This window comes from Coregonus lavaretus (genome assembly GCF_964263955.1).
Source record: "Coregonus lavaretus genome assembly, contig: HAP1_SCAFFOLD_1988, whole genome shotgun sequence".
In the NCBI taxonomy this organism is placed as follows: Eukaryota; Metazoa; Chordata; class Actinopteri; order Salmoniformes; family Salmonidae; genus Coregonus; species Coregonus lavaretus.
The window spans coordinates 36939-58094 of NW_028159033.1; the positions used below are offsets into that span (position 1 = coordinate 36939).

Below are 21156 nucleotides of genomic sequence, written 5' to 3' on the forward strand. Positions count from 1 at the left end.
TAGCCATTCCTTGACCTGTGTCTAAAAACAAGCTACAAATGGACAGAACCAAAACAAATGATCTAATGATTCAGCAAAATCTGCAGAGCTGGGAAGATTGTATCCCCCATATAAATAACATTCTATTGGTAGCAAGAATTTTATATAATAATTTAAATTGAAAGATTCTAATTTTTTAATCCGGTGTCGTTTTGCGTGTCAGTTCATAAACACTATGCCATGGGATCGGTACGTCAAAGATCTCTTCCCAACTATTTTGCAATCTATATGGGACGGCTGTCAATCCTTTGGTCCTTAAGTGAAACTGATATACTTTTTTATTTATCACAGTTTTCCTTAACCAATTATGTTCTTTAATGCAAGGCCGACAGACAAGTTCCTTACTTTCTCCCCCTTCCACTTTCCTCTTCCACTTTTGCGGTAAGGCTGCAATTATTTGGTTGTAATTTTGGGTAGAGCAGACATTTCCATATGTTTTTGTTAGCTGCATGTGCGACATAACTCCACCAGTCCTACCGATGATATCATTTACGAAGATTATACCTTTTTTAAACATTCTGTCCAAAAATAAAGGTTTTTTGTCAATTAGTATATTTGAATTTAACCACAATATTTGTTACATTATTTGTTCTGTCGTTTCTGGAGGATTAAATTGAAATTGCAACCAACTTTCTATGGCTTGTTTTAGAAATAGTGACATTTGGGAGATTATTTCCTTTTCAAATAACTGAAAGTGAGAGGTTGTAATCTGAATAAAGGGAAAAAGGCCTTTCTTGAACATTGGGTGAGACAATCTTACTAATTTGCTTGAGAACCAGTTCGGATTTAAGTATAACTTTTGTATGACTGAAGCTTTTAGTGATAGGTCTAATGCTTTAATATTTAATAATTTCTGTCCTCTGAATTCATATTCATTATATAAATATGCTCTTTTAATTTTGTCTGGCTTGCCGTTCCAAATAAAATTGAATTTTTTTTTCTCATATAATTTAAAAAACTGTTCGCTAGGCGTAGGCAAGACCATAAGCAAATAGGTAAACTGGGATAATACTAAAGAGTTAATCAGGGTGATTTTTCCACAAATTGACAGGTATTTTCCTTTCCATGGTAGTAAGATCTTATCTATTTTTGCTAACTTTCTATTAAAATTTATTGAAGTGAGATCATTTATTTCCTTTGGGATATGTATTCCGAGTATATCCACATCACCATCACACCATTTTATTGGTAAACTACATGGTAATGTAAAAATTGTATTTTTTAGTGATCCAATACGTAATATAGTACATTTGTCATAATTTGGTTGTAATCCAGAGAGGTTAGAAAATGTATCTAGATCCTCTATGAGGCTGTGGAGGGATTCTAGTTGTGGATCTAAAAGAAAACATGAATCATCTGCGTACAATGACACCTTTGTTTTTAAGCCCTGTATTTCTAATCCTCTGATATTATTATTGGATCTGATTTTAATAGCCAACATCTCGATGGCCACAATAAATAGATATGCCGATAGTGGACAACCTTGTTTCACTCCTCTTGACAGTTTAAAACTTTCTGAGAAATAGCCATTATTTACTATTTTACACCTAGGGTTACTATACATGATTTTGACCCATTTTATAAGAGCTTCTCCAAAATTGAAATGCTCCAGGCATTTATATATAAACCCCAGTCGAACTTTATCAAATGCCTTTTCGAAGTCTGCTATGAATAGCAGGCCTGGTTTCCCATATTTTCCATAGTGTTCTATTGTTTCCAATACTTGCCTTATATTATCTCCAATGTATCTTCCATGTAAAAAACCTGTCTGATTAGAATGAATAATATCCGACAATACCTTTTTAATTCTATGCGCTATACATTTTGCTAGGATTTTTGCATCACAACACTGAAGTGTAAGGGGCCTCCAATTTTGTAAATGGACTGGATCTTTATATTTTCCACTTGTATCCTGTTTCTGTAATAATGAGATCAGACCTTCTTCTTGAGTGTCAGATAATCTACCATTTACATAGGAGTGGTTAAAACATGCTAATAACGGTCCTCTTAGTATATCAAAAAAGGTTTGGCGTACCTCGACTGGTATGCCATCCAACCCTGGAGTTTTCCCAGACTTAAAGTCTTTAATTGCATCCAGAAGTTCCTCCTCTGTAATTTCACCTTCACATGAGTCTTTCTGTGTGGCTGTTAATTTGACATTATCAATAGAAAAAAAATCTCTACAATTAGCTTCAGTTAGAGGAGATGGAGGCGACTGAAAAGAAAACATATGCTTAAAGTACTTTTTTTCTTCCTTCAAAATATCATTTGGTGAATTATGGGTGACTCCGTCAATTGTAACCAGTTTCATTAAGTTCTTTTTGGTAGCATTCCTATGTTGAAGATTAAAAAAGAATTTTGTGCATTTTTCCCCATATTCCATCCAGTTTGCTTTATTTTTATAATATATTACACTTGATCTTTCTTGAATAAGTTTCTCCATTTCTTTTTGTTTTTCCTCTAATTTATTTTGTTTTTTTACAACCTTCTCACTATCCAGAGTGTGTATGTCTGGCAGTCTTCAATAGGTCACGACGGGACTCATGATGCTCGCAATTGGAATATTGACAAGTGGCAGTGCATCATCTCAATTCTCATTTTGCCCAAAGATGTGGCAGACTCGAGTGATCACTATCGAAAACATCAACAATTGGCTACCCCATAAAGGCTTAGAGGCCAAGTGTTCTTTCAACAACATAACATTGGCGCCATGTTGTCTTATGTAAACAAGTCTGTGGCGCTGCGTAATGGGCAGGTCTGTCTCAATAGCCGTGTTCGAGAGCATCAAATCCATGATGCATTGTGTTGACTGACTGATCTACAAATAATAATGAGTAGTTATTTATGGACTAAATGATTTGTAGATCAGTCAGTCGGCAGTCGCTAGCACTGTCGTATGCAATGTCGAACAAGCCCAATGTCTGTAGGTTCTGGCTGCTATGATTGGATAGAGCGCAATCAGCGCAGCTGTTTCTCCGTGCATGACAATTCTACCATCTCGTGTTAGTGGGAAAGTGGGCATGATTGTAATCCAAACCCAACCCTCATGTAAGTAATGACGAACTCCGTTACACAAAACTCTGTTTTGGAATATACTGACTTTATGACCTAAATTATCCTACTTACACTTTAGTCAATTGTGTGTGTGTGTGGCACTGGAATAAATGTTTCTGACTAATATTGATGCCACATAGGCCGTTTTCAACCTGAGAAGTTGGTTATTATATTCAGTTGTTTAATGTTTTGTGGGTAGCCTAATATGGCCTTTTTGCAATTAGAAGTAAAACTGTCACGCTCAAAGTTGACCCTTGGAGTAGGGTGAATTTGCCCCTAGACACTGATCTTGGGTCAATTTTGCATTTACCCCAATAATGGTTAAGTTAGGATAGAGGCAGGGGAAGCTTATCCTAGATCTGGACATATGGGGAAACGTTACCGTGGAGCATTGACTCTCCTTCTGCTTTCCTCTAGTGACCTTTTGATGACCATACTTCCATCCAAGTCGGACAACCCATTTTAGCGCAAAATCAAGGTGATCTTATCAAAAACAACCGGAAGTTACAAAAACATGGCACAGCACTTTATCCCAAGCGAGTTTGAAACACTGAAATTCTTGCACTATGCTTTTTGAATTGACAATGCGCAGGGCATACACACACTTTAGACATCTTCTCATGGACATCCCAGAGGCAAACAAACATTTGGAAATCAATGCTGTTCTGAATAATGTCCTCAGGTTGTGTTTGGTAAGCTCATGTCAAAATGGTGCCCATTATTTGTAAAGGGAGATGGGACATTCAAAGGCATTAAGGGAAACCTCAAAGATTTATACTAATTTTATTTTTATTTCTACATCGAGCACGGATGACACTTGGATGACCAAAAAATGTGCAGTAACCATAGAATTAGAATGAATAATTATATTTCTAATGGCCACAACGCTCAACAATAAATTCAATAAATGAGATTAATACACCCCAATGCTCAGAGACCAATGATAAGCACTACTCCAGCACACACAATTTAGCCTGGAACCCAAAATGCTCGGCTTCTTTCACAATATTAGTCATCCCACCATTGAAACCCATTTGAGCCTACGTCTGTAATGACGGGCATTATAAAAAATGAATGTCAGCAATTGGATAATTTGGATAACCTTCAACCAATCAGACCTAATCCAAAGTACAGTGTCTGACCATGTGGGTTTCCATGCTAAAATCACCCATAGTTTCTGAGAGGATGCTAATTGGACCAGTTATTTTCAACCCATTCCAAGTGACCTGTTATTAGGGGCTACATCCCAAATGGCACCCTATTCCCTTATATAGTGCACTACTTTTGACCAGGCCAGGGCCCAAAAGTAGTACACTATGTACAGAATATAGTGCCATTTGGGACCCAGACAAATAAAGTGTGCAGAGGATACATAAGAGAAACTGTCATACTGAGAATTGAGGTTTCCTGCCAGGACTGCAAAGAAAGACTATGTGGTGGTGTACATGACTGTTCATATGTTCATAAGACACTTCTTGGAACACTGTCTTGTCTTCCATGAAGGCCCCTGGGTAGAGGGAAAGGATGTATGTCTGTGTGTTTGTGTGTGTGAGGGGGTGTCACCGGGGAGACAGCACGCTGTTACAGTCCTCCACCATCTCAAACAGGAAGTGATGCGGTCCACTTCGGCGGGCGATTTCACTTGCCGTCTCCCCGCTTTTGCTCCGAAGCTCCGCCTTTATGTGGCGCTGTGATAGGAGGAACTCCAGCGTGTGGGCGGAGCCCGGTCCGGGGTAGGAGGCAGCTAGGTGGAGCGCTGTGAGGCCGCCATTGGTCTGCGCATTCAGCTCCGCCCCTTGGCGCAACAGGAGGGACGTGGTGGCGACTTGGCCCCAGCGACAGGCACTGTGTAGGGGTGTCCAGCCGTCGGCAGTGCGGGAGTTAACTTCGGTGCCCGCTGCCAGCAGGGTAGAGGCCGTGGCGGCGTGGCCTCCGTAGGCCGCGCGGTGCAACGGAGTATAGCCGTCCTCGTCCTGGCAATGCGCAAGCAAGGGGTCGACCGAGAGCAGCCGCTTGACCGTTGGCAGCTTAAAGAGGCAGAGAGAGAGAATATTTGCATTTTAACTGACCTTTACTGAACTCTTCAATATATCATGAAACAGCCGAAAGGCAGATGCATTTTAATAAAACCAGGCCGGAGCTTAGAGAGGTAAAACCACCCATCCTTATCCCCCCTCCCCCCACCCTCCCTCACAAATGACAGTCAACCTGTTATTGCCTCTGGATCCACTGAGAGATGGCGATTTAAAGTTATTTCTGCACAGGTTTGACAGGGGGAACAAACAAGAGCTCTAGGGGATTATCTTTCTCCCTCCCTCCCATTTGTTAAATCTCACCACCTCTCTGGCTGTGGACAATACAAGTGAGACACATCACGACACACACACACAGGCACAAACAAGGACACACACACACACACAGTAATCAGAGGCTTGCTGTGCTGTTCTGTTCCAATCTTAAGCAGTGATCAGCATTCAAAGCAGAGAGGGAGACATTCATTATACTCTCACAGCTCATTCACTTTTTGTCCGCAGCCCTTCTGATTTGAACGAACATTTCTATATATATTGGCCCATGATATCAAACTCTTCCAGTGATGAAGACATGGATGTCTCATGATAAGCTGGAGTATGCAAAATAGGTCAACTTTGAGCACCTGATTTGCAACAGAAGTTGTTTTTCATCGTCAAATTGACGAGACGTCAATTTCACAACAATATGGCCCTGGATGACCAGCTCCATGACAGGGTCAACGCCAATTAAGCTTTTCACATTCACATGTCTCTCTGATTAAATTGCAAAACAAAAAGTTAAAATCTGATCTGTCCCACTTTTCATTCATCCATGCTCAACTAGCCTACATTGTTTACATTGTAGTGACTTTAAGTCTACATCTTATGTCTCCGCCCTTGATCTTGGATACATCCCTTGACAAGACCAAAGATCCAGGAAGTTAGTCCAGGACATGGGCGCGATGGTAAAGCGCTGGGTCGTATTCACAAGACATCAAATGTTTTTTTTTTTTTTTTTAAACAGACAGAAACTGGGAGGGACTACCGTATTGCTACGGTGTGCACTAAATAATAAATCCCTGATATAGCATATCCTGCACCGACCAGGCTCCAAAGTAACAGTTGGAAACTAAGAGACATCTGAACGTGTCTGCATGTAAAGTAGTGATGGGGGGGTGGGGGGTACTTTTGCGCTAGTTGGCTGTACCGGCACCAAAACCTTCATAGCTTCTTCTCCATCTTCTTTTTAAATAGGGAGCCAATTTGTTTTCAGCACTTTTATTTCCATGACTGATCAAAACTTGTTTTCTCATGTCTCTCTCTTGTCCTTCTGCAGCAGACATATGGTGAGCAATATGTTTGGAACATCAAATCCCAATAAAATCACAGTATCGAATCATAATACATATAGAATCATGAGAATCATGATAATATCGTATCGTGGGGTCCCTGGCAATTCCCAGCCCTAGTGAGAAGGTGTGTGGTGCACATGTCACACTCACTCTGTTATTCTCCGCCGCCCACAGCATGAGCTCCTCCGGTCTGTCTTTCAGTTTCTCCTCTTTCTGCTGATACCACTCTTCACTCCTTTCCCCCTCCTCCTCTTCCTCTCCCTCTCCTTCGTCTCCCGGCCAAAGGCTGCATGCTCCACGGGGGATCAGGTGGTCGTGGGTCTTCAGCAGTTCCAGCTGGTTAAAGCTCTCTGGGAACTCCTCCATAATGTACTAACTGTCCATGCAAACTCACAGTCTACTGAGTCTGCTCACATAGAGAGGAGCTATCGGGTAATTACTATTAATTGTCAACAACTAAATTAACTGAGGAGAGAGTGTGTGTGTGTGTGTGTGTGTGTGTGTGTGTGTGTGTGAGTGAGAGAGAGTGAGTCAGTACAATTCATAAATTTTTATCAACAACTTAATTAGGCTACAGTGAGAAAGACCGACAGCTACTTTTTAGTAAGGGATCCAATTTGACTGATCAAAACTATACTGAACAAAAATATAAACGTAACATGTAAAGTGTTGGTCCCCTGTTTCATGAGCTGAAATAAAAGATCAAAGATTTCACGTTGAATAAATAATTGTAAAAAATTGTATTTCAGAATCTAAACATACTCCATATTTGACAGAACACTATAAGGAGTATAATGACACCAATATGTTGTCTGTTTCATGTACAGTTCACAGATCATAGGGTCTTACAGGAGGCATAGGTCTAAAAAGGGCCTAAAATTGCCACTTTCATCATGATTTTCCCCCCCAAAATTGTTTGTGACACAAATGTAAAAAGCATGTCAAACATCCTTCCTCCCAATGAAGTTTTACTATGTGAGAATTGCCAGAACAATCTGAGTTACCAAAAATATTTTGGGACTACGCTGGTATGGAATTTGTCCCCCTTTGATGTTAGGGATAGGCCCCTGTAGTCATGGAAATGTTGCATTGAGAGATGGGAAGCGGAGAGGAAAGATAACACAGTCATTAAGCATTAACAACTTCATTACTGAAGTAGAGAGTGTGCGAGAGAGGAAAGAGAGAGAAACAGAGGGAAAGGAGATACAACAACAACTTAGAGAGAGAATTCTGTGCTTGACATAATAAGTATGATTTGAAGGTTTGTGTGAGAGAGAGAGAGAGAAAGAGAGAGAATACATCAATATACTTCAACAATCAACAACTTCATTAGGCTACTGTGAGAAAGACCGACAGCTAGAACAAGAGAGATAAGAAAAGGGGGGGGGGGGGAATAGATAGTTACATATCGGGATATTATTTTTGACGATATATCGTATCGTATTGTTTTTACAATATGTAATATTATTTTTGCGCTAGTTGGCTGTACCTGCACCAAAAACGCCAGTTTTTTCCTTCATAACTTGTTCTCCATCTTCTTTTTAATAAGGGAGCCAATTTGACTGATCAAAACTCGTTTTCTCATGGCTCTCTCGTCCCTCTGGAGCTGACATATGGTGAGCAATATGTTTGGAACATCAAATCGCAATAAAAATCACAGTATCGAATTGCAATACATATAGAATCGTAGTAATACATATTGTGTCGGCACATAAGTATCGTGATAATATCGTGAGGTCCCTTGCAATTCCCAGCCCTACTTTTTACATTTGTATCACAAACAATATTTTTTTAAATCATGATGAACGTGGCCCTTTTTAGACCTATACTCGACTCCTGTAAGAACCTATGATCTGTCAACTGTACATGATACAGACAACATATTGGTGTCGTTATACTCCTTATAGTGTGCTCTAACATATGGAGTATGTCTTGATTCTGAAATAAAATTGTTCACATTCATTTATTCAACATTTAAAATATTAATAGTAATATTTCAAAGCTACACTTTTTGTTTTTGTTAGTTTTAAGACATATTGTTTGGAACAATATACTCTACAAGTACATCATATTTCCAGAGTGGGCTCTCTGCTAATTCTGAAGGTACGATCAATTTTATGAGCACCACCAACACAGTGCTGGTGACTTGCTGAATGTGCAATCCTAAAGGAGGGCTGTGATTGGTTAATGACCTATAATGTCAATTTCTATGTATAAATGGGTCATATCATTAAAAGTACCCAAGAGCCTACTCTGGAAATGTGATGTGTTTGAAGAGTATATTGTTAAAAACAATATGTTGAAAAATAAGCTAAATCAAATTAAGGTCGTTTTTAGATATTACTATTTTTAATGTTTAATAAATTGATGAACATTTGTATTTCAGAATCTAAACATACTCCATATTTTAGAGAACACTATAAGGAGTTTAATGACAGCAAAATGTTGTCTGTATCATGTACGGTTCACAGATCACAGAGCAGGGTTTCCCAAACTCGGTCCTCGGGACCCCAAGAGGTGCACGTTGTGGTTTTTGCCCTAACACATCACAGCTGATTCAAATAATCACATCAAAGCTTGATGATTAGTTGAATCAGCTGTGTAGTGTTTGGGCAAAAAACAAAACGTGCACTCCTTGAGGTCCAGAGGACAGAGTTTGGGAAATACTATCACAGGGTCTTACAGGAGGCATAGGTCTAAAAAAGGCGTAAAATGGCCACTTTCATCATGATTTTCCCAAAACATTGTTTGTGATACAAATGTAAAAAGCATGTCAAACATTGTTCCTCCCAATGAAGTTACTATGTGAGAACAATGAGTAATTTAAGTAATTTGTCCCCTTTTGATGTTAGGGATATGCCCCTGTAGTCATGGAAATGTTGCATTGAGAGATGGGAAGCGGAGAGAAAAGATCCTGCTTAATGACAGTACTAACAACTTGATATGAGAGAGAGAGAGAGAATATAGCCTATTTGGGTCATTTGTCCCCATTTGATGTTATCATGGAAATGTACCAATTACATAACCAGGGTAACCTAGCCTAATATCTGAGTTTTTCCCAAATGAAGTCACCACACAAATGGAAATGAAAGCATATTATGTCAAAAAGCCTAGCCTATCCGATTAGGTTGTTTTAGTGTCTAAGTCATGAATCCCCATGTGAAGCTAGCCACAATAAGGATTCGCCACACAATACTGGGTGCGTTCGTAAATTCACTCTAGCTTTCTACTCTGATTTCAGAGCACTCGTCTCAGCAGGGTTGCCATGTCCGCAATTTTCCCACAATTGGGCAACTTTGAAAACAATGTCGCGGGTGAAAATGTATTGGTCGCAGGTTGCGGGTTTTTGGCCTACTTCTAAGTTGCAGTGCGGCCGCCATGGCATTTCTATTAAAATATACAGTACCAGTCAAAAGTTTGGACACACCTACTCATTCAAGGGTTTGTAATATTTTCTACATTGTAGAATAATAGTGAAGACATCAAAACTATGAAATAACATATAGAATCACGTAGTAAGCCAAAAAGTGTTAAACAAATCAAAATATATTTTATATTAGAGATTCTTCAAAATAGCCACCCTTTGCCTTGATGACAGCTTTGCACACGCTTGGCATTCTGTCAACCAGCTTCACCTGGAATGCTTTCCAACAGTCTTGAAGGAGTTCCCACATATGCTGAGCACTTGTTGGCTGCTTTTCCTTCCCTCTGCGGTCCGACTCATCCCAAAACCATCTCAATTGGGATGAGGTCGGGGGATTGTGGAGGCCAGGTAATCTGATGCAGTACTCCATCATTCTCCTTCTTGGTAAAATAGCCCTTACACAGCCTGGAGGTGTCCTGTTGAAAAACAAATGATAGTCCCACTAAGCCCAAACCAGATGCGATGGCGTATCACTGCAGAATGCTGTGGTAGCCATGCTGGTTAAGTGTGCCTTGAATTCTAAATAAATCACAGACAGTGTCACCAGCAAAGCACCCCCACACCTTAACAGCTCCTCCTCCATGATTTAAGGTGGGAAATACACATGCGGAGATAATCCGTTCACCCACACCGCATCTCACAAAGAGATGGCAGTTGGAACCAAAAATCTCCAATTTGGACTCCAGACCAAAGGACACATTTCCACTGGTCTAATGTTCATCGCTCGTGTTTCTTGGCCCAAGCAGGTCTCTTCTTCTTATTGGTGTCCTTTAGTGGTTTCTTTGGAGCAATTCGACCATGAAGGCCTGACTCACACAGTCTCCTCTGAACAGTTGATGTTGAGATGTGTCTGTTACTTTGGGCTGCAATTTCTGTGGCTGGTAACTCTAATGAACATATCCTCTGCAGCAAAGGTAACTCTGGGTCTTCCATTCCTGTGGCGGTCCTCATGAGAGCCACTTTCATCATAGCGCTTGATGGTTTTTGCGACTGCACTTGAAGAAACATTCAAAGTTCTTGAAATGTTCCGTATTGACTGACCTTAATGTCTTAAAGTAATGATGGACTGTTGTTTCTCTTTGCTTATTTGAGCTGTTCTTGCCATAATATGGACTTAATCTTTTACCAAATATGGCTATCTTCTGTATACCCTCCTACCTTATCACAACACAACTGATTGGCTGAAATGCATTAAGAAGGGAAGAAATTCCACAAATTAACTTTTAAGAAGGCACACCTGTTAATTGAAATGCATTCCAGGTGACTATCTCATGACGCTGGTTGTGAGAATGCCAAGTGTGCAAAGCTGTCGTCAAGGCAAAGGGTGGCTATTTGAAGAATCCCAAATATAAAATATATTTTGATTTGTTTAACAGTTTTCTGGTTACTATATTATTCCATATGTGTTATTTTATAGTTTTGATGTCTTCGCTAATATTCTCCAATGTAAAAAATAGTAAAAAATTAAGAAAAACCCTTGAATGAGTAGGTGTGTCCAAACTTTTGACTGGTACTGTATATACGTCACTTAAATAGATATATGTCACTATGACCTGCTGCTGCTGACTATCAGGCAGTGAGGCAGGCTGACTATCAGGCAGTGAGGCAGGCTGTTGCTGAGTGGGTGAGTGGTGGGGAGGGCCAGAGGGGTGTGTGTTGAGAGAGCACTGCAGCATGCAGCTTAGTTCACTATTGGCGGAGTCACTTGAGTGAGAGGAGACAGAGCAGCTAGCGCGCATGTCGTGACAACTTTTTACCAGTTGTAGGCAATTTAGATTGTCATTATGGAGACACCTATTTCTTTCCAACCCTTTATCCATGAAACATATTAACACGGTAGAACTGATGTGCATCAAGAAATGCCGACAAAGCACTGGAAAACAACTTTGGCCGCACTAAATTTGCACGGAGGTGGTTTAAACACCATTCTAATGTCAACTTTGCTTATGGAAAACGGTATCAAGCGAAGTGTTTTACACATGCTCAATTCTTGGGTCTCAGGGGGCTGCTCGAGTGGAAATCTGAAATGGAAGTCAGTGGAGGCTGCTATGGGGAGAATGGCTCATAATAATGGCCGTAACGGAGCTAATGGAACGGCATTAAACACCTGGAAACCAAGTATTGTGGACCACAGGAAAAAGAAGAGGACTGAGCACGCCCCCATTCTCATCGACGGGGCTGTAGTGGAACAGGTTGAGAGCTTCAAGTTCCTTGGTGTCCACATCCCCAACAAACTATCATGGTCCAAACACACCAAGACAGTCGTGAAGAAGGCACGACAAAGCCTATTCCCCCTCAGGAGACTGAAAAGATTTGGCATGGGTCCTCAGATCCTCAAAAAGTTCTACAACTGCACCATCGAGAGCATCCTGACTGGTTGCATCACTGCCTGGTATGGCAACTGCTCGGCCTCCGACCGCAAGGCACTACAGAGGGTAATGTGGACGACCCAGTACATCACTGGGGCCAATCTTCCTGCCATCCAGGCCCTCTATACCAGGCGGTGTCAGAGGAAGGCACTAAAAACAGTCATAGACTGTTCTCTCTACTACCGCACGGCAAGCAGTACCGGAGCGCCAAGTCTAGGTCCAAAAGGCTTCTTAACAACTTTTACCCCCAAGCCATAAGATTCCTGAACAGCTAATCATGGCTACCCGGACTATTTGCATTGTTCCCCCCACCCCCTCTTTTACGCTGCTGCTACTCTGTTTATTATCTATGCATAGTCACTTTAACTCTACCCACATGTACATACACTGCTCAAAAAAATAAAGGGAACACTTAAACAACACAATGTAACTCCAAGTCAATCACACTTCTGTGAAATCAAACTGTCCACTTAGGAAGCAACACTGATTGACAATACATTTCACATGCTGTTGTGCAAATGGAATAGACAACAGGTGGAAATTATAGGCAATTAGCAAGACACCCCCAATAAAGGACTAGTTTTGCAGGTGGTGACCACAGACCACTTCTCAGTTCCTATGCTTCCTGGCTGATGTTTTGGTCACTTTTGAATGCTGGCGGTGCTTTCACTCTAGTGGTAGCATGAGACGGAGTCTACAACCCACACAAGTGGCTCAGGTAGTGCAGCTCATCCAGGATGGCACATCAATGCGAGCTGTGGCAAGAAGGTTTGCTGTGTCTGTCAGCGTAGTGTCCAGAGCATGGAGGCGCTACCAGGAGACAGGCCAGTACATCAGGAGACGAGGAGGAGGCCGTAGGAGGGCAACAACCCAGCAGCAGGACTGCTACCTCCGCCTTTGTGCAAGGAGGAGCAGGAGGAGCACTGCCAGAGCCCTGCAAAATGACCTCCAGCAGGCCACAAATGTGCATGTGTCTGCTCAAACGGTCAGAAACAGACTCCATGAGGGTGGTATGAGGGCCGGACATCCACAGGTGGGGGTTGTGCTTACAAATCAACACCGTGCAGGACGTTTGACATTTGCCAGAGAACACCAAGATTGGCAAATTCGCCACTGGCGCCCTGTGCTCTTCACAGATGAAAGCAGGTTCACACTGAGCACGTGACAGACGTGACAGAGTCTGGAGATGCCGTGGAGAACGTTCTGCTGCCTGCAACATCCTTCAGCATGACCGGTTTGGGGGTGGGTCAGTCACGGTGTGGGGTGGCATTTCTTTGGGGGGGGCCGCACAGCCATCCATGTGCTCGCCAGAGGTAGCCTGACTGCCATTAGGTACCTAGATGAGATCCTCAGACCCCTTGTGAGAGACCATATGCTGGTGCGGTTGGCCCTGGGTTCCTCCTAATGCAAGACAATACTAGACCTCATGTGGCTGGAGTGTGTCAGCAGTTCCTGCAAGAGGAAGGCATTGATGCTATGGACTGACCCGCCCGTTCCCCAGACCTGAATCCAATTGAGCACATCTGGGACATCATGTCTCGCTCCATCCATCAACGCCACGTTGCACCACAGACTGTCCAGGAGTTGGCGGATGCTTTAGTCCAGGTCTGGGAGGAGATCCCTCAGTAGACCATCCGCCACCTCATCAGGAGCATGCCCAGGCGTTGTAGGGAGGTCATACAGGCACGTGGAGGCCACACACACTACTGAGCCTCATTTTGACTTGTTTTAAGGACATTACATCAAAGTTGGATCAGCCTGTAGTGTGGTTTTCCACTTTTATTTTGAGGGTGACTCCAAATCCAGACCTCCATGGGTTGATACATTTGATTTCCATTGATCATTTGTGTGTGATTTTGTTGTCAGCACATTCAACTATGTAAAGAAAAAAGTATTTCATAAGATTATTTAATTCATTCAGATCTAGGATGTGTTATTTTAGTGTTCCCTTTATTTTTTGGAGCAGTGTATTACCTAAATTACCTCCACTAACCGGTGCCCCCGCACATTGACTCTGTACCGGTACCCCTTGTATAAATGTTATTTTATTTTACTGCTGCTCTTTAATTATTTTCATTTTTTACTTAACACTTTTTTTTCTTAAAACTGCATTGTTGGTTAAGGGCTTGTAAGTAAGCATTTCACTGTAAGGGTCTACACCTGTTGTATTCGGCGCATGTGGCAAATACAATTTCATTTGATTATTTGATACCATTCCACTGGTCCCGCTCCAGTCATTACCACGAGCCCGTTCTCCCCCATTAAGGTGCCTCCAACCTCCTGTGATGGAAGTTATGGAACTCCCTCACATGCTTCTGATATGGGGAGATGTCCTCAATGAAACTGACATTAAATGTGGAGAATGATATGTTACCTACATTTGCATCCATTGGCCATCAAGTAGTCTATTCATTTATATGATAGGCCTACATCTTTTTTCAGATGTAGCTCCAGGTAGGCTACAAGGCTACAATGTTGGCTGGTCCTCACTACATGTTCGTCGTCAAACCCACTGGCTCCAGGCCATCTATAAATCACTGCTAGGCAAATCCCCGCCTTATCTTAGCTCATTGGTCACCATAGCAGCACCCACCCGTAGTCTGCGCTCCAGCAGGTATATCTCACTGGTCATTCCCAAAGCCAACACCTCCTTTGGCCGCCATTCCTTCCAGTTCTCTGCTGCCAATGACTGGAACGAATTGCAAAAATCTCTGAAGCTGGAGACTCTTATCTCCCTCACTAACTTTAAGCATCAGTTGTCAGAGCACCTTACCGATCACTGCACCTGTACACAGCCCATCTGAAATTAGCCCACCCAACTACCTCATCCCTATATTGTTATTTATTTTGCTCTTTTGCACCCCAGTATCTCTATTTGCACATAATCTCTTGCACATCTAGCATTCCAGTGTTAATACTATTGTAATTATTTTGCACTATAGCCTATTTATTGCCTTACCTCCATAACTTGCTACATTTGCACACACTGTATATATATTTTCTGTTGTATTTTTGACTTTATGTTTTTTACCCCATATGTAACTCTGTGTTGTTGTTTTTATCGCACTGCTTTGCTTTGTCTTGGCCAGGTCGCAGTTGTAAATGAGAACTTGTTCTCAACTGGCTTACCTGGTTAAATAAAGGTGAAATAAAATAAAAATAAAAATAAAGGCTACTGTAGGCTAACATTTGATACAATAAATACGTTAAAATGACTATATCACTGGAGTCATTGCAAATCAATTTGTGCTACTTGTGTAGCCTACCTGGAGCTACATCTGAAATAAGATGTAGGCCTATCAGGGACAATCTGACAAAGCTCTGAATTTATGAATGCCCAGAGCGCACTCTGGCATTCCAGATTGAATTTACGAACACAGTCATAAATGAGAGAACAGCTGACCTCATTTTTCTCGCCCTAGCAGAGCTGGTTAGGCTGTTTTCATGTTATCTAGAGCGTTGGTGACTGTAACTGTGCTGCTGGCAACAATTTAATTATGTTTTTTGCCGTTTACTTACACCTGTCATTTTCAACGGGTGTTGCGCGTTCATAAATTAATCAGTTATTCTGCACTCTGGCACACTCAGACGAGAGTCCTTTGAAATCGGAATAGATAGCCAGAGTGAATTTACGAACGCACCCTGAGTGTGGCAGTCAGAGCGCAGAATAACTAATGAACAGTGGCGCCCGTCATTCAGAGCAGGTGGGGCAGAGCCTGTTCAGAGCCCCCACCTGTTTAGAGCTCCACCTGTTTAGCAAAAATATATATATACACGTGTCACATATCAGTTTGCAAACAAACATGGTCTCTTTTTTGCTTTCTTGAGTAAGGTAGCTCCAAAATGCAGATGTTTCAGCATAACTCAGTGCTTTCTGTGGTGGTGGGGCAGCCAGCGGAAAATACGGCGCATAGGGGTTGGCAATGTTCTTTAGTTGCACCGTGATTGGCTCAGTGTTGTCACTCATGGGGACACTACGTCACCACAAAATCTACGGGGAGAGCTTGAAAATTCAAGCCCCTTGTGTGCTGCCATAGAGTTACATTAGAAGTGCCCATCCAAGAAGGCTCAAGGTCATTGGACACAGATAAAATTACGTCAAATCACGTTATATCTACCGTAACTTTGATTGGACTGATCATGTCAACATCATACTTCCAAAATCTTAGCTAGCAAGCTAGCCAAGCAGTCATCATCATGAATCAAGTCGACAATCTCCTGGCAAATCCTTTTCAATCCTTGTCATATGAAGAGAAATTATAGATAAACCGTATCGGTGCTCATCGGCCATTGGACAAAAACATTACACAAGTTGGAAATCGCAAATTCAACAATGAGTGGTTTGGAAGGAATTAGTGGCTAACTGCAAGCGTTGCAAAGCAATCACTAGCCTGCTATTCAGTGGTGGGTGTGTGGTCCAAGTCTGGGTTTAAGGGTCTCTTTTCCAAGCTTAAAAGGATAAACCATTACATGCCATGGGCCAGAAAGGGTTGAATACATTGGCCATACTGTCAATCCAGCATGACTTCTGCCGCGTTCAAAACAACTGGAAACTCGTAACTGGGAAATCTCAGACTTCAGTGACTTCAAGACAACTGGGAACTCTGACAAAAACGAGCTCCGACTGGGAAAATAAGTTTTGAACGGTCATCCAACTCTGTATTCCAAGTCAGGAACTCTGGCCTCTTTCTAGAGCTCCGACCTGAAGATCACTGACGTCATGATTCGACCTTGTTTCCCCCGCCCCCCGGAGTTCCCAGTTGTCGTGAAAGCACCATAAAAACAGACCATGCCAGACTTTGATGACAAAATATGCCCACAAGGACCCCCGCACCACCTTCCTGTTCAAGTGAGCACAGCACAACAAGGTGAGTCCAAAAATGTATTGTATGCTGCTGCATAAATGATGTAATATGCCAGGGAGATATGTATACTGTAGCTAAGAAAGTAATACTAAGTGTATGTTGTCTACTAAGCTGTTCGTAGCCAATGTGCCTCACCCTAATAATTTGGTCCCTTTCCCACCTCATTACTTAGCCTGATTTGGTGGTGCACATGTAGCCTATAGCCTGTTTTAGATAAATGTAATCATTTAATATTGTAAAAGCTTTCATTGTCTGCTTATATGCCCCCTTTATTTATCCTACGGTTCTGACTTGGTGTACAGGGAGGATAATGTAAGAACGGCCCATGCTCTGAATTCTGTCGCTGTACATTTGAAAAGTGCTGAACAAGTAGTTATATCGACTACGTCCGTCCTACTAAGGACGGCCTCTTATCCACTTGTCGTTCCCTTATGCCATAGTTTGTACATCTCAATTGTCAGTACAAACCACATTTGTTTAAGCAAGTCAGCCTTATCAGCTATGTTTTTTTTAAAGGCAGTAAATGAGGCTGAATGAACTGTTTCGCTGCCAGACAAGGCTCCGCTGATAGCCAGGTGTAGCGGTGGTAAGGATTCACTCCATGGTGCTGAAAAGGAAGCTCTGTTGGGACAGCTTTATGTAGGGTACTGCAGTTATACTGCACACTGACTGCAATTTTTTTTTTCTAAGGGTTGTGTCTGGAAGTACTGTAGCTAGCAAGCCAGCCAACATTAGCCAGTTAGCTTGGGTGCTTGACTGCCGTTGAGAGGTCAGAACGCTCGGATCAACCCTACTCCTCCGCCAGAGCGCGCTCTGAAACGCTCTGAATTTACTCTAGGACAATCTGAAAAAACACAGAATTTACGAACGCCCAGAGCGCACAACAGAGTGAATTTACGAACACACCCATTTATTAGGATTTAAATTCCATGCATGTGCGTACTAGTCGCATTAACGTTAAGTATCGTTCCTTGTTAGTTTAAATTAGTCTCGAATAGAAACATTGGCCGAGAGATAGAGCAACACCACTAACGTTTCTAGTCCACTCGTAGTCGAGAAGAAAGCATGACAATGAAACACAGAGGTACAACATTTAGAGCTTCGTATGGACAGTGACATCTTGTAGATGACTACTCTGATGTTGGACAGTTGTCGCTTTAGCAAAAAATTATGGCTTAATACCCTACAAATACGACTTCACTTACTGTGGTAGTAGCGTTCAACAAAACCCTTCTCGAACAGCGCTTTGTCCCTCTTCCGGGTTTCTCTGGGATATGTCGTTCTTATTTGTTGCATCTAGCGTTGCAGTGCACAGTGATTTTTAACATATAAAACCACATTTCCCGTTTCCCATAAACAAGCTTCGTAGGACATGTGCTAGGAAGTAGGAACACAAATGTGGTTATGTTCCATGTCGTCTATCGAGTAGTCGCGCGGAGCAAGTTATCAATGCCAGACAGTAGCCCCAATAATATGACATATTATAGCATGTCAATCTTGGTGGGGCAAACAAACAAAAAATGTGGGATGCATGCCAGCAAAGCAACTACACAACACAACACTAAGCAATACGTTAATTGCAGTATAATGGTGCCCACAAACTGTTAGGGCCTACATAAAGCTGCTCCAACAGCAGTCCCAACATCTTACCACTGCTACACCTGGCTATGAGCGGAGCCTTGTCTGGCAGCGAAACAGTTCATTCAGCCTCATTGACTGCCTTTTAAAAAAACATAGCTGATATGGCTGACTTGATTAACCAAATGTGGTTTCTAATGACAATTGAGATGTACAAACTATGGCATAAGGGGATGCCAAGTGGATAAGAGGTCATCCGTAATTTCGATTAAGACAATTTTGGAGCTGCCTTGCTCAAGAAAGCAAAAAAGAGACCATGTTCTTATGCGGCTTCATTAACTCAATGATTTGTTATTTTTTTTTACATTGTTTACAAACTGATATGTGACACGTAAGCCTGTTGAACTGCAGTTATACTGGACTCTAACTGCCGTATGCTGCAAATACTGCGTCCAAAATAACACCGTTTTTTTTTACTGCAGTAATTTTGCAGTAATTTTACTGCAGTTAGAGTGCAGTATAACTTCAGTGCGTTATTCGGGAATGACTGCATCCAAAATACCACAGTCGATTGCAGTTACAGAACTTTTACTGCAGTTTCAAAACTGCAACAACAAAAAAATTAAGGGAGCATATCAACTGCAATACTTGCAGAAATGTAAAATATTTTGAGTAAGTTGCTGTTGTTGTTGTATGCTTTACATCATTACCCTTATTATCAATTTTCATTTTCACAGTTTTTAATGGAAATAAAATACATTGCAATATTTAATTTAATTTAACATAATAAGTAAGTAGTAATTAAATGTAACAATACTAAGTAGCCTGCATGTGAGTGTGTGGGTGGGTGTGTGTGTCTATCTGCTAAAGCTCGGTCAATGTGCTAAAAGCCCGGTGTTTGCTTTGCGTGTCTTCCAAAGCTGGCACAGAGGCTGGATATACCTATTAGTCAAAGGGTGTATTCAGTGAGGTGAAATGTTCAGAATATTACAAATAGAAATGTAATTTTCCCTATTCTACATGACAGACAATCTACATTTACATATCTTGCATTACTCATCTCATATGTATATACTGTATTCTATAATATTCTACTGTATCTTAGTCCATGCCGCTCTGTCATTGCTTGTCCATATATGTATATATTTTTTAATTCCATTCCTTACTTAGATTTGTGTGCATTGGGTATATGTTGTGAAATTGTTAGATATTACTTGTTAGATATTACTGCACTCTCGGAGCTAGAAGCACAAGCATTTCGCTACACCCGCAATAACATCTGCTAAACACGTGTATGTGACAAATAAAATGTGATTTGATTTAATTTGTCTGTTCTAAACATTTCCATCTGAAAGTTCTGCAGCCTAATGTTACACCTTCCCGATCCGACCCATAGAGTTAAATAGTTTGCACTGAACTTCCTTTCGCCAGATGCATGCACGCATAGGCCACACACACAGACAGACAGACAGACAGACAGACGTTTTACATACTTGAACATCTTCAGATTCATGGTAACCATGACTACCCCCCCAGGGTTAAAGAACAGTAGCCATGACAACCTAAGTTTAAAAGTTGGACAGGTGTTCAAGGTTTTAATAGTCTATAGGCCTATGCATCAGCATATTGCATTGTTTATTCATTTATACATTCACATAGCAATGTAGAGACAATGTTCACAGTAATTAGATGAAGAAATCACAGGCATAGTAAATAGACTTTTCCTAAATAAAGTAGTTATCAGCAAAGTCAGAGCTAGGGGGGAGTCAAGTGGAAGTGTTGGTTCAGGAAATTTTAAATAAAAATTTAAAAAAATGGGCAGGGGGTGGGGGGGTCAAGATGAGGAGGGGGGGGGGGGGATTATTTAAGATACTCTTTGAAGAGGTAGGGTTTCAGGTGCTTTCAGAAGATGTCCTAGCTTCAGAGGGAAGCTGGTTCCACCATTGGGGTACCAGGACAGAGAAGAGCTTGGACTGGGCTGTGCAGGAGCTGCCCTCCCATAGGGGTGGGAGGGCTAAAAGACCAGAGGTGGCAGAACAGTGTGCTCGAGTGTATGGTTTGAGCATAGCCTGAAGGTAGGGAGGGGCAGTTCCTCTTGCTGCTCCATATGCAAGCACCATGGTCTTGTAGTGGATGCGAGCTTCGACTGGAAGCCAGTGGAGTGTGCGGAGGAGCGGGGTGACATGGGAGAACTTGGGAAGGTTGAAAACCAGGCGAGCTGCAGCATTCTGGGTAAGTTGCAGGGGTTTGATGGCAAAAGCGGGGAGCCCAGCCAACAGCGAGTTGCAGTAGTCCAGACGGGAGATGACAAGTGCCTGGATTAGGACCTGCACTACTTCCTGTTTGAGTTAGGGTCGTACTCTACGGATGTTGTAGCGCATGAACGTGCAGGAGCGAGTCACTGTTTTGATGTTAGCAGAGAACGACAGGGTGTTGTCCAGACAAGGTTATTTTCACTCTGGG

At 41.9% G+C, this 21156-nt stretch overlaps 1 protein-coding gene across 1 annotated transcript; it reads right to left on the bottom strand.

Moving 5' to 3' along the window:
• Positions 1 to 3600: 3600 nt before the first annotated feature.
• Positions 3601 to 18371, bottom strand: ankrd49 (ankyrin repeat domain 49). The gene is made up of 3 exons (XM_084197619.1): positions 18321 to 18371; positions 6608 to 7146; positions 3601 to 5120 (listed from the first exon to the last, which is right to left on the bottom strand). The coding sequence occupies exons 2-3, from the start codon at positions 6821 to 6823 to the stop codon at positions 4653 to 4655; spliced, it is 684 nt and encodes a 227-aa protein (XP_084053745.1). The 5' UTR covers positions 6824 to 7146; positions 18321 to 18371; the 3' UTR covers positions 3601 to 4652.
• Between the last annotated feature and the right edge of the window lie 2785 nt (positions 18372 to 21156).